The sequence below is a fragment of the Plectropomus leopardus genome, chromosome 23, assembly GCF_026936395.1.
Source record: "Plectropomus leopardus strain MGB_pleo_1.0 chromosome 23, ASM2693639v1, whole genome shotgun sequence".
Lineage (NCBI taxonomy): Eukaryota > Metazoa > Chordata > Actinopteri > Perciformes > Serranidae > Plectropomus > Plectropomus leopardus.
The window spans coordinates 6,143,560-6,156,752 of record NC_142198.1 but is presented as its reverse complement, the minus strand read 5'-3'; the positions used below and the strand labels follow the sequence as shown (position 1 = coordinate 6,156,752).

The following is a 13,193-nucleotide window of genomic DNA, read 5'->3' as shown; positions in this document are numbered from 1 at the left end:
CTGCAAACTGTTATCAAGAGCCAAAACATCAAAACAAAAAGCAACAGTGTGCAGTTATGTGATTGGGAATACTAATAAAATGATCATTTTCATAATGTTAAGAGTTGATTACATTGTTAAGATGTGTGCCTTCACTTATTTTCTGCCAGTGTATGTGTTGGAGGGGTAAATAGTGTCTTTGTCTCTCTTTTTCACATGAGTCTCATATAATTCTGAACAACAGGATCTCTTTCACCTCTTTTGGCCTTAATTTGGATGCTGCAATGCTAATTATTGAGATAGCTCTCAGTTTTTATGTTTCTATGACATGCATATAATCAGCAGTACAGTTTGTTCCACCACCAGCAGCAGCAACTGCGCATACCTCTAAAGGTCACCGAGTTCTTTCTGCAGTAGGTATGGCTGTTTGCAGCCTGACAGACACTTTGTCTACACTCGTGTAAAAGGTCAACTACAACGGTAAACATGTATGATCTTTGTTTTTTGCTCTGTAGAATGATCTAAAGAGGCTGATTATCTCCGTGACTCAATTTTTATTCCAGCAGAGAAATCAATCAGTAGGTCAATCAATACAGATCAAGCAGTCTGATGGTTTAGGGTGGTTGGTTTCTGCCTGTACTTACATAACAAAACCTGAGGCCCTTAAAGCTGAATTTGAATAACTATTGTGTTAGGATTAGCAGTTAACATTATCCATGGATGGATGATGTTGCTGCATGTCATCCCCCCTCTCTCGCCCTTTCATGCTAACACTCTGTCCTAACTAATAAAGGCAAAAATGCCAAAATAATCTTAAAAAAAACTTTAAAAGAGACAAAAAACATGAAACCATGAAAAACACACCCCAATAGACGCAAAACAAATAGAGAGACACATAATGACCAAAAAGAGACACCCACAAAAAGATACAGTGACGGCAAAGATGAAAAAACAACAACAGCAACAAAAAGAGGTAAAACCACCGTAATGACTGTGTGTCTTGCTCCTAGGAGAGGTGGTGGGGTCTTTTCCATATCTGTGCCCGGGGCCCCATTGTTTCATAATACGGCCATGACATTATCCCATGTTGTATTGTAAAACAGTGCAAAATTAAATAAAGGTCCATTTTCAACATTTGATGAGGTGACAATTGACTGTTGAGTAAAGGAGAATGGTTAGTGATTGTTTCAATAATGATCTAAACTTTGTGTGTCCAGGGATTTACACTGGTGGGTTTTTTTTAAAAATTACTTGGCTCATGTCAAACCTCATGCAGAGAGAGAAAACTTGAGGGCATTGGGAGCATTACAGGACTTGTATGGGTGCTAATGGCTTTGGATGAATTCAGATACGTTCTGGCCGAAAGCGATGTAAGGGCCCAGATAGCTCTGACAGTGTGCAAATGTATCTGTGCTGAAAGACTTTTCTATAGGCTGCTGACGATACAGAAGGACAAAGTCTCTTTGTCATGCGTTTCACCGTGTCTGAGTGAGTGCCTGAATAAGAGACCAAGACAGAGAGAAGGCCTGTTTGGGACAACAGGACAGTGCACAAACATTACTCGTTTTGCTTTACGTCACAGGCAAGTGGCTGTAAAAGCAGGAAAATGTGGATTACATCATGCGGCCACAGTCTCTCCACAGAGAGCCTGTTATCAGCACAGTGCAGGCATGAATGTGCTCTCAATGCAAATAGTGTGGCCTGTCCGCCCTCTGTTAACCTGTATGCTGTCTGCACTAATGAATGATTAGAGATAGCTGTTTCAGCCGGTTTATATAGTGCTCCAAGTCAAACACAACTCGGACAGTTTTGTGTCTTTTCCTTCTCTCTTTGATCAGAGCCTGATTAACAGACAAGACACTTTTCAGGAGAATTAAATGATACCAAACCAATTTTAAGTAATTGAATCAACATTTTTGTCTGCAGAAAAGAGTTAAAGAAAAACTCCAACAGCAAAACCAACAATAATGTCTCCAACTAACAGGTATTGCCCGTTTATCCAAAGCCTAGTGTATTCCTCTATGCCATGATGCCTAAAAAAACTATTAAAGGGAACCTACATGCTTTTATTTATTTTATGCCATATAGAATTTTACAATGTTGGATATTTATATTGTAACGGGGAGTGGTAGGACAGAATTGCAGCACAACAGAGCAGATGAGTAATTAGTCATTACCTTTTTTATAATCTTTTGGAAGGCTGAATGGAGAAAAGGTGAGTATAATCAGGTTGCAGGTAAGTAGGGACAGTTATCAGTTCTGAGGTGGAGCAGAGTTTATGGGTCGAGCAGAGTTTGCAGACAGACTGGGGTGAGCTCACGTTCACAGGTGATAGCTCAGAGTTCGAGTGGGGAAATTGTGAACGTGGAGCAGACTGGCAGGTGAATGTATCAGGTAAGTTGCAGAAACACTTACAGCAGGGAGCCTGCCTGCCCCTGGAGAGAGGGGCAGGCAGGGCTCGTGATCAGATATGAAGCAGAGTTGGTGTCAGGCAGGCAGGCAGCAGAGCAGAGGAATCCAGTAGGAGCAGGTAGCAGGATCAATGAGGATAGGCGGGGAATCGATGTACCATCAGAACAATAAACACCAGTGGCACTTACATGGAGGAGATGTGAGCCGAAGCAGTACACCGCACAGCCACGGGCAGATGAGAACCAGGAAGTGCACAGGCAAAACGTGGTCAGAGATAGAAGGCTGTTAGGTATACCGGGGCAAAGAGGAAGAGGTGAGCCTAGTCAAAACCAGGAAAAATAGCTTAAATACTGGCTTGATTGGAGATGAAGAGCAGCTGGGAGCACCAGGTAGAGGTGATGAGGTTGATGAGGGAGAGTGGCTGGGTGGAGAGAGAGATGGGGGAAAAAAGTAAGCGTAAAAAAATCCACAGCGGCAGGAGATAGGCATAGCAGGCCGTTACACACATTATAAATGTGATTACAGTTTCAAATAATGAGATAAAAGTATGTAAACGTTCTGAGTACTTTGTTTCCACTGTTTGTTTTTTTTCTACTTTGGCTATAAAATGAGTTAGATTATACGGAATTTTTTTATATGATCATCTGCTCCAACCACAAGTATTAACATTCAGGCTTACTTCATGCTAATGTCAGGGAATGCTAAGCTAATTTCTCCCAGGTTTTTGGATCATAGTCCTGTTGGAACATGAGTGGTTGTGTTTAGAAGCTTTTATTTGTGATTCTTTAAGGGAGAAAGTGCTGCTACATGCAAGTAGAAGAAATCTAATCTTTGTTGCCAATGTTGTTAATTTTTCCCAATATCAGATCATATTCCTGCAGGATCACGTCTGGTTGTGAAGATTTTGGTTTGAAAGCCTTTTTTGTGGTTTTTCACAGTAGAGAGTTCTGTTATTCTCTGTTACATCATTTCCTCTGCTACAATGACTTTGCAGAGAGATCAGCAGAGGCAGTATACCCAAACATTCAAGTGCTGCCAGACTGTCTAACACAACAAAAAACAGAGAAGCTTGAACACAGAGAGGGAGTGTGACTTCATTCTCTGCTCAGGACGGTATTATTATAATATGTCTTTACATAGCAAATAGCTGTTTGCTGTTATATTAATGCTCTGAATTTTGCATACAACACCTTTGATACTCAGCTGTGAAAATCAAATGATGTATCAGCTGCAGTGTCTTGTGTCCTTGTGTGACACTGTAATCATTTATAATCATTTAATACCTCATTCTCCTTTTAATTTGGCTCTCAACATTTCAAAGTGACAAATAATGCAGTAACACCTTGGGACAACATAGTGAAAAAATGCATTACTATTTCAGGTCTCAAAACACGTGAATGATTGAGCCAACAAGCTTAACCACAAACGTTCCTGGCTGAGGAGCGCGTGGCATTATAAGCCTGCTTATCATGTGTGTAGGTCAAAGGTGATGGTGCTGAAACTACTGTCTGGTATGAATGAGGGCTGTTTTCTCTCATTATCAGCATTTAGAGCCACTTAGAGCTTCTTGTCATGTTGATAAAGACAACGCAATAAATCTTGTCAGCAAGTCACACAGAGTCTTTGAAAAGGCATCTGGTGCTGGACAGACAGCGTCGCTCAGCTGTGTTCAGGAATCACAGTTCGTCAGCGGAGATAGGACTCTTAAAAGCAGATAGATGCCAGAATCCTGTTTGACAGAAATGGCCTCTGTGACACTAAGTTAAAAGGAATGTGCGGTATGGGAGGCACTGTTGTATAAGCCTTAGCAATTGTTTATAAACTGATACACAAACTACCACTCCACACACACAACAGGCTCTTCGAGGAAGACAGGTTTTGAGGAAAGGGGTAATGACATGCCCATTAACAGAGCCTTTGTTTAGGGAATGTTCCTTGCGTGGCCTCCTCCTCTTTTGCAATGCAAAATGAATACATGAATAATTCCAGTCATGTATAATTACAAAGACTCACACAGCAACAATTTCTGGCACGGAGAAACGCCTCATATGGTTTTGGCTATCATGATTTAAAGGGCCATTCCACAGTTTTTCAATCTTGCCGCTCTGTCATAAAACAACATTGAATCATTCACTCCGTTAGTCCCTAAATGACTAACAGCACTTTAGCAGAAGCCTCTACCTTAATGTAATACAGCTGTGACATCACAACTTCACAAAAGTGCTGAGTGCCTGTTTAACCCTTTGAAACCTGGATCAATGTTACCTTTCAGACACTTAAAATGCTGAGTAAATTTTCTTTCTTTTGAGAACGTTTTTTTTTTTTTTTTTAAAGGGAAATGAGGAACTTGGCAAGAAATGTTCCACAGATTGTAAGAAATTGGTTGCAAATTATTTTGAAAAAAGACAAGGGGGGAAAATGAATAAGAATATATTTATATTATGTTTGTATTTATAATTATCATAACTATATATTTAAAGTTATTTTCACTAAATTATTTTTAAGCTTTTTTTTTTTAGGGTCTTTTCTTTGTTTGTTTGTTGAACTTTCTCCCTTTTTTTCAATTTATAGGCAATTTTATTGAATTTTTTACAACTAGTAAATTCTAATAATGTCAAATTCGATGTGTTATCACTGCTGTATGTTCCACTACTTTCATTTGCTTGCCCCCAACTATGTTTGTCAGCTATTGTGTGGGAAAGAAATGTACAGTGGGTTTATCAGAGGCTTTTCTCAGGAAAGTAAGATTAATGAGAGCGATAAGAGTGATCCAAAATCATAACTTATCAAACTGTTAAACCAAAACAACGACCTAAAAGATGCTTAAATGTTTCACAGAGCCAAGAAGAACTGCTGGGAAATCTCTTTTGTTTGTCCCAACGTGTACTTGTCCATTGATGACACATCACAAGCTGAAAATTGACGTAATCAACATTCAAACAACCCAGTCGTCAAACAGTCATTTTTCAAGCAGACTATCGATAGTACATGATGTAGATCGGACCCCTCTTTAAAATCCAGTGACGCTCCATGACGCCTCCGAGATCAGGAAAACACACTTGGTTAAAGTTCAGAGACAAAGAGCAGCACTGTGTTAATGGTGTTTCTCCTGCTGGAAGTCAGGCCACGAGATGAGCTGGACACCCTGGCAGCTCATATGACCAAGGATGTGTGGCTTTAAAACAGAATGAGGTATTCATAACTGCTTCGCACCTCCTCACGTGGGCCGAGCTAAGCAGCATTTGTGCGTGTGTGTGAGTAATTGGTGTAAACCTCTCACCACAACTATCTTGCACGACAAACGCTTTAAGATTGGAGTCTATGTGAAGACTTTTGTTCCAAAATGAGTCAGCATCAGCTGCAATCTGGAAGTGTGCTTTAAAAAATAAAATAAAAAAATATCTATGGTAACTATTCTAAACGCAAGGTCAGTTTATTAACCGAGTGGTGGATCTTTGGCGACATCAAGCGGTAACTTCTGACACGGAAAAATTAAGCAAATCAGGACGTGCCAAAAACTGTAGTTCACAGAGTGGCCTCTTGAGGCTGGCTCCACAACAGAATCCCTATAGACTCCCATGTTACAATAAAACAGATTTGTTTTCTTTAGCTACCGGTAATTACAGTTTCATGTGTTGTTATCAAGTGGAAGTGCTAACAACATCTTGATTTTCTGAGTTGTACTAGAATACGTTCGACTTGGGTGTGATGTCATTTCTAGCTCGGACCTCTGACTTTGGATGTAAACAAACACACCCCACTTTCAAACTTTGAAGCTTTCATGTGTATTAAAAAAGTTGGTTGCCAACAAGTGGCTAAATGAGACGACAGAACGCCATCACGCCGACCTGTGCCAAAAATAGCTTTACAGCCTCCCTCGTAGAGGTGGTGGTGACATGACCATAGTGTGGTTCGTTGTTGCCAAACAATAGTTTTTTACTTCTGGTGATTGTATCTAGGCTTCTAAAATCCTAAAAATTGTGCTTTACTGTGAACATTATCTTGCAAAACAAAATTGATAAATATCATGAACATTTTTGTGTCACAGAGCTCATTTTCTGCAATAATCCTCAATCCAATAGAAAAATCCCATCGGCTTTTTGACGAGGGAACCAGTGCAGCATCAGCTTCCAGGATGGCTATTAGAAAAGCATTATGCTTTGGGGCACTCTGTGGAACACAATGAGCCCAGTGAGGGGCCACAGTGCAAAAACACAAAAAAAAGAAAAAGTGACACAATTCGTACATTTGTTTCGTATTCTTTTATTGTTTGATTTCATTATTTTTTGTTTGTTACTTATAGGGGAAGGGGAGTGGTGGGTGGCTTAGTTTGCTTAATCAGCGAATGTGCTATGTCCAGCACGAAGATATTCCCATTGCTTTTGACCGCACCCCACGGCCTGCCTCTGAAAATAGAACTTTCATATGAAGATATTGTAGACAGTGGTGGTATAGTAAAAATGTAATATGTTTGTGCTTCTGTGTACATTATTCATTTCTTATAATGCAGTAGAAATCTATGCTATGACAAATAGACATCAAAATATTAGATTGCATGCAGCACAAAACACAGGACACTCACCCACCCTACCACCCTGTTTTTTTCTTCCCACCTGAATCTCCTGATTCCAGAGCTACATCCTCCTCCACTCTGGATACCTAATCCCCATAAGCCTTTATAATGCCTCGGACAGAGAGAGAGAGAGAACCAGAGAGGAAGTAGAGAGAGGAGAGTCTGAGCTTAATGACCTTGCAAGCCGATTACGAGGCAGCCACGTTCCACAAACAGCCCTGTGAGGCCTTGCACTCAGCCTGCACACTCAAATCAACAACAGCCACGTAGAAAAGGGAGGTCATGAAAACAGATACAGTGATTTGTTCAGGGTGGCAGCAGTGACTGATGGTACTGATGATAATAGGGAACCTCTGCACTTCTTTCTTGAGTGTCCCAGTTTATTGAAAGAAGCACTAATCTGCCACTAGAGGGCAGCAGAGGCATTTTCTAATTACACAACTGTCCCCGCTGGAGAAAGTGTGTCACTTGGCCAATGCTCCCTGGTGGGCTAATAGAGTGTTGACCTGACCTCAAGACAGAAAGTATTACAGCGGTGGATTAGGAGGCAGGCCACATCAGACCAGTGGTGGGAGAGGTATTCAGAGCCTTAACTTAATTTTAAGTTAAAGTTTTAATTAATGATAACTGAGAAAATGCACTTTGAGTATTAAAAGTAAAAGTCCTCAATGCAGAAGATTGTCCCCCTGTACTATATATTATATATTTATAAATGAACATTCAAAGCACATTTTTTTAACTATTCACTAATTATTTTAATATTATTATTATTATTGTTGTTGTTGTATTATTGTTATTATTATGTATTTTTTTGTATTAAATATGTGCTATTAAATTAAACAGCTAAATATGTATTTTGGACCTTTTCCCCCACTAGTCTGAACATTCGACATGTTATGGAGGCAAAACAGTTCCAAATCTTAAAACTGATATATAGGCTTTTTTATACATGGTTGTCTACAAACAGCCTGAATTGAAGATTAAATTATTGCATGAAATTGTTGTGATCATGCTTTGTATTTTGATAGTGTATAGATTTGTCTATTCAAAGCAGAGCATGTAAAAAAATAGCTCAGTTTCACAAACTTTTGTGTTATGTCCTATAGCCTATTATTTTTTTTCACCATACTCTTACCATTTCTAAAGGTAATATTGGTGTATGTGGTCAATTCTGTTTGACCTAGTCTTCTTATTGCATGTGATTTCATGTTATTCACACAATAAATTTACAGAAGCCATGCACAGGTAAATCATTTTATTGAAATGTTTCAGGAAATAGTTTTCTGCCTCTGCAGCTGCCATTTGGCCCCACCCCAGGGTGCTGTGGCCCTGTTCACTTCTTCTGACAAATGCGGCCATGGCAGGCACAGGCGAGAGCGCCTACCGTCTCTACAAATTCCTGGAAGTCGACCTCAGAGTCTCTGTTAAAATCCAGAGCTTTCAGCAGATTGTCCACCTCGGCTTGGTTCTTTGCATCCTGTAGAGACAAACGAAAACAGCATTAATATTGTTGGCCACTGATTAAATCCTATGTTACACAATTATCCCTCCCAAGTGGTGTACAGTACCTTGAGCAGTCCAGGCAGCTCCTTCTCCAACTGGTCTTCACCTCAGCTTTGCTTAGGGAGTCCTTTTTGCTCTCTGCACCAGCATATGTATCAAAGGTGTCCGACAGGAGGGCCACAGCTGTCTCTAGCTTGCTCATGTTTGCTGTTTTAAGAGGTGGTTAGTCGTTGAAGAGGAAAATGGAAAATCAACACTGATCAGATTTATCGGGACTGGAAGGGGAATATGTCAGCCTTTATACCTTTTGAAAAAATGGCTTGGGACATGTGTCAAAAGGTCTGCTTTTACAAGCTTAAGTCGATAAAGGTGGTGGCTCCACCTGTATCAACAAAGGCTCTGTCCAACAACGCCCTGTGCACCAATTGCTTCAGGTACCAGGCTGTAGTAATTTAACTGATGATTTAAGGTGAGGTATTTCTTTTAAGTAAACCACAATACATTCTGGGATTTCTTTGATTTGAGACAATTATTTCATGGTGCAAGATTTAAATCCTGTACTGGTTGTGTCACGTAGGGTTTCATCATTAGATGATGCAGAAACATGTTCAGGTGTCACTGCATCTGCTGTGGTTGGTGGTTGTGTAGCTGCTGCGTAAAGGTGAACATAAACCACAAAAGAAAGGTTCAAACTGCTTAAAAGTCAATAACTCAGTTGCAGCACAATAAGAAAGAAACACATAGAAATCCCCACATTTTGCATCTCCAATATAATACTGCAGGACACATTTAAGAAGTTGGACTCCATACGAATGTAGATTGACATGTGACATAAGTATGTCATAAAAATGGCATTAAAAAAAAAATTAAAGTCACAGTACAGTTATATGTCATAAAAGAGTCAGTTTTTACTGCATGCATGCATGCAATTATTTTATTATATAAATTATTTGCAAATCATTTTAGACCTATATTCATTAAAGTCCAAAGAAAAGATATTTAATGTTCAAATTGACAAACGCTGTTGTTTTTTGGTTTATATACACTTATTGTGAGTTTGACACCTGCAACACGTTCCAAAAAAAAAAAAAAAAAAAAAGAGCCAGGGGCATATTTACCACTGTCATACATAACTTTTTCTTTGATCAACACTAAAATGTTCAGTTCAGCTGCTGAGTTTTTAAAAACTTCTCTCGGGGGTTTGTACGTAGTTTCGTTCCACCACTGCCTCAGGCTTATCAGGTGTAAACACAACGCAAGCAAACATCAACTCTTGCATAACAACCCAAAGTCTTGAATTTGTTGTGGTCTTTACAAAGATCCTGTTGCTGTGTTTGTGTTGGCTTTTAACACCTACGTGAGTTTAAAATAGATGTGTGTGTGTGTGACCACTTAGATGTTTGCAAGACGCTGCTTGTAAAGCGATATACTTTGTATGGCGCTCTGTTGCATCAGCTGCAAAGCCACTGCTCTGACCACTCGCTTGAGATTTTCCAATTGTCCTCTGGCTCTGCACGCTTCTGACGGGCCAGGATCACTTAGTCAGCTGTGTGTTAAAACACAGCTTCTTATTGATTTAAGCTTGGCATGCTTGATCGAACCAAGGCTGGTAGTGTTTTATCAACAAATAAACACACGTCATCTAATCCTTCGGTTGAAGCAAGACCATGCAAATGTTGATTTTTATCTCTATGAAGACATAGCAAACTGTGCATGTGGGTGTTTTCACTTGTCCTAGTTAGACAGGAAGTCTAGCGATAGCGCTTACATGAGCGAGGCTATTTGACCAGCTGCCTTTGCGCTCTAAAACCATTTCCTATCATACACCATCGACCACATGAAATGTCAACTTCTTCTTCTTCCTTAATTATTAAATTAAATACATACATTTCTGGAACAAAAATCTAAACTTTGGATAAAATCAGGTTCAAATTATTTATTTTGTTGACATGTTAAAGTCAAACGTTTTACAATGGGAATTTTGGATATTATATACCATATATATTATACCATGTATCAGAAAAAAAGACTGTCATCAGCAATTTAAAAAAACAAAAACATTTTTTTGCAATGTTTTTAGGGATAAAATGGTATATCATTCTGGTTGTAAATTAGGAAGGATTTTTTTTAAAAAATCTGAACTAAAATAAACAGCTAAATGTGTATTTTGGACCTTTTTCTCCTACTAGTCTCAAAGAATTCAACATATTATGGAGGCAAATAAGCCCCAAATCTTAAAATTGACCACTGATATTGGGGTTGGTTACAGACACAGATGTCTACAATCAGCCCCATAAATTGTTGTAATCATGCAATGGATTTTAAAATTGTATAGATATGTCCATTCAAAGCAGAGCATATGAAAATAATGATATTTCACAGTTTTCATTTTTTATGTCCTGTATTACTTTTTTCCATCATAGTCTTACCATTTTTAAAGGTAACATTGGTGTATGTGGTCATTTCTGTTACCTAATCTTGTTGTTGCATATAATTTCATGTTAGTCACATAATGCATTCACACAAGCCATGCACAAGTAAATCATTTTATTGAAATGTTTCAGTGATTCAGTGACTGTGCAGCCGCCATTTGGCCCCAAAACAGAGTGGGGTGGCCCAGCTCACTTCCTCCTGTAATAGCGGTCGTGGCAGGCACAGGTTAGAACAGCTATCAGCATCATAAATTCGCTGAAGTCGACCTCAGAGTCTCCGTCAAAATCCAGTTCTTTCAGCAGCTCTTCCACCCTGGCTTGGTTCTTTGCACTCTGTACAGACAAACGAAACAGCATTAATATTGGTAGATACTGCTAAAATCCTGGGTCACACCTTAATAAGTGGGTTTATTTCAGCCATGATAAGTAGATTATAAAGAGTTCAAATCCACGATAGGTTGTTAGGGTGTGGATATGATAATAACTTAAAGTTGAGGGTTGATACTACAATGAGAGGGAGTCGCTGAGCAAGCCAAAAATGCAGAATCCACATTAATAAACAACTACAAATTGGCAGCTGCAAAATTATTTTTAAAGCTGCTGCTGAAGACTGTTAAAAAAAACCCTATGGTTTCAGGGTTTACATTTTAGAATATACACCCAACCACCAAAACTGGTAGCCACAAACATTGCTAGGGCAAAAAATTGACATGAAAACACAGAATACAAGGTCTATTTTTGCATCAATTCAATCAGGAAAGCATATGTTAATATATTATCAGTATTGGTAGGTTCTTTTGTACTTTACCACTGAACTTATGCAATGCAGCATATTCGTTTAGTAGTAAAATACTGAAAGACTCATTAAACAGGTCTCAGTGCTGTTAACACCCTGATTGGCACAGTTATCCCTCCCCAGTAGCGTACAGTACCTTGATCAGTCCAGGCAGCTCGTTCATAAACAAAGCCTTCACTTCGGTTTTGTTTAGGGTGTCCTTATTGCCATCGGCACCAGCATATGTATAAAAGGTCTCCAACAGGAGGGCCACAGATGCCTCGACATTGCTCATGTTTGCCGTTTTAAGAGGTGGTTAGTCGCTGAAGAGGAAGTGAAAGATCGACACTGATCGACAGAGCTGTAGATGTGTAGGGACTGGAAGGGGAGAATGTCAGTCTTTATACCTTTTGGAAAATGGCTCGGGGTGTCAAAACATAAGCTTTTACAAACTTAAGTCTTTGATAAAGGCGGTGACTTCATCTGTGTCAACAAAGCCTCTGTCCAACAACTCCTTGTGAACAAATTACTTCATGTACCGGGCTTTAGTAATTTACTTGATTATTTAAGGTGATGTATTTTATTAATTCAACCACAATTGATTCTAGGATGTCTTTTATCTGAGACAGTTATTCTCATATACAGTACTGCAGGACTCCATATGAATGTGGAGTGACATGTGGGGTAAGTATGTCATAGAAATACCCTTAAAAAAGTCATAGTGCAGTTGTATATCATAAAAAGTCAGAGTGTGTACTGTTCCTGTATGGCCCTCAATTATGTGCTAGGTCACTAAAATGGCATGCAGTCATCAGATTTTTAAGAACCTCTGGATATAATGTAATTATACATTTTGTAGTACATATCATAAAATGTCATAGTATGTCATAAAAAAAGTCATTTAAAAGTCATATAGTCTAACCTGAATTCCAAAAATAAAAACAGAAAGCAAGTATTTGCAGATTACCAATATGATTTGAAATAAATACATTTATTGTGAGTTTGATGTCTGCAATATGTTCCAAAAAATTGGGCCAGGGGCATATTTACCACTGTGTTACATAACCTTTTCTTTTATCAACACTAAAATGTTCAGTTTAGCTGTCGGGTTTTTAAAAACTTCCTTCGCGGCTATGTACATACTTTCGTTCCACCACTGCCTCAGGCTCGTCAGGTGTAAACACAATGCAGGCAAACATCAACGGTTGCATAAGTCTCATCTACTTGAATATGTCTGAATATTGAATATGTCTATAAAGACATAGCTAACTTTGCATGTGGGTGTTTTCAGTTGTCCTGTTTAGATAGGAAGTCCAGTAATTGTGCAAAAATGAGTGAGGCTATCTGACAAGCTGCTTTTGCACACAAAACCTTTTTCTTATCATACACCATCTACCATATGAAATGTCAACACATATTTTGTTCTTCCTCCACCAAACAAGTACATATTGTTTCCACCACTGGTGTGCAAAAGCAAAATGCAGTCTAGTTTATTTTATGTATGTATACCAGTGTTCTG

At 39.0% G+C, this 13,193-nt stretch overlaps 1 protein-coding gene and 1 pseudogene across 2 annotated transcripts; both read right to left on the bottom strand.

Annotated features, from left to right (window-relative positions):
- Nucleotides 1-8,218: 8,218 nt before the first annotated feature.
- On the bottom strand, nucleotides 8,219-8,732 carry LOC121962396 (protein S100-P-like; annotated as a pseudogene). The gene is made up of 2 exons (XR_015775749.1): nucleotides 8,533-8,732; nucleotides 8,219-8,441 (listed from the first exon to the last, which is right to left on the bottom strand). The product of XR_015775749.1 is annotated as a protein S100-P-like (transcript).
- Nucleotides 8,733-10,999: 2,267 nt separating this feature from the next.
- Nucleotides 11,000-12,215, bottom strand: LOC148185597 (protein S100-P-like). The gene is made up of 2 exons (XM_088073742.1): nucleotides 11,832-12,215; nucleotides 11,000-11,232 (listed from the first exon to the last, which is right to left on the bottom strand). Exons 1-2 carry the CDS (start codon nucleotides 11,967-11,969, stop codon nucleotides 11,089-11,091), a joined length of 282 nt encoding a protein of 93 aa, XP_087929868.1. The 5' UTR covers nucleotides 11,970-12,215; the 3' UTR covers nucleotides 11,000-11,088.
- Nucleotides 12,216-13,193: the final 978 nt, after the last annotated feature.

Bases quoted from the DNA above. Each gene is read 5' to 3' on its own strand.
- LOC148185597 (XM_088073742.1), bottom strand. From the start codon at position 11,969: ATGAGCAATGTCGAGGCATCTGTGGCCCTCCTGTTGGAGACCTTTTAT. The intron at 11,233-11,831 runs GTACTGTACGCT...TTGTCTGTACAG, and splicing joins AGCTGCCTGGACTGATCAAG to AGTGCAAAGAACCAAGCCAG.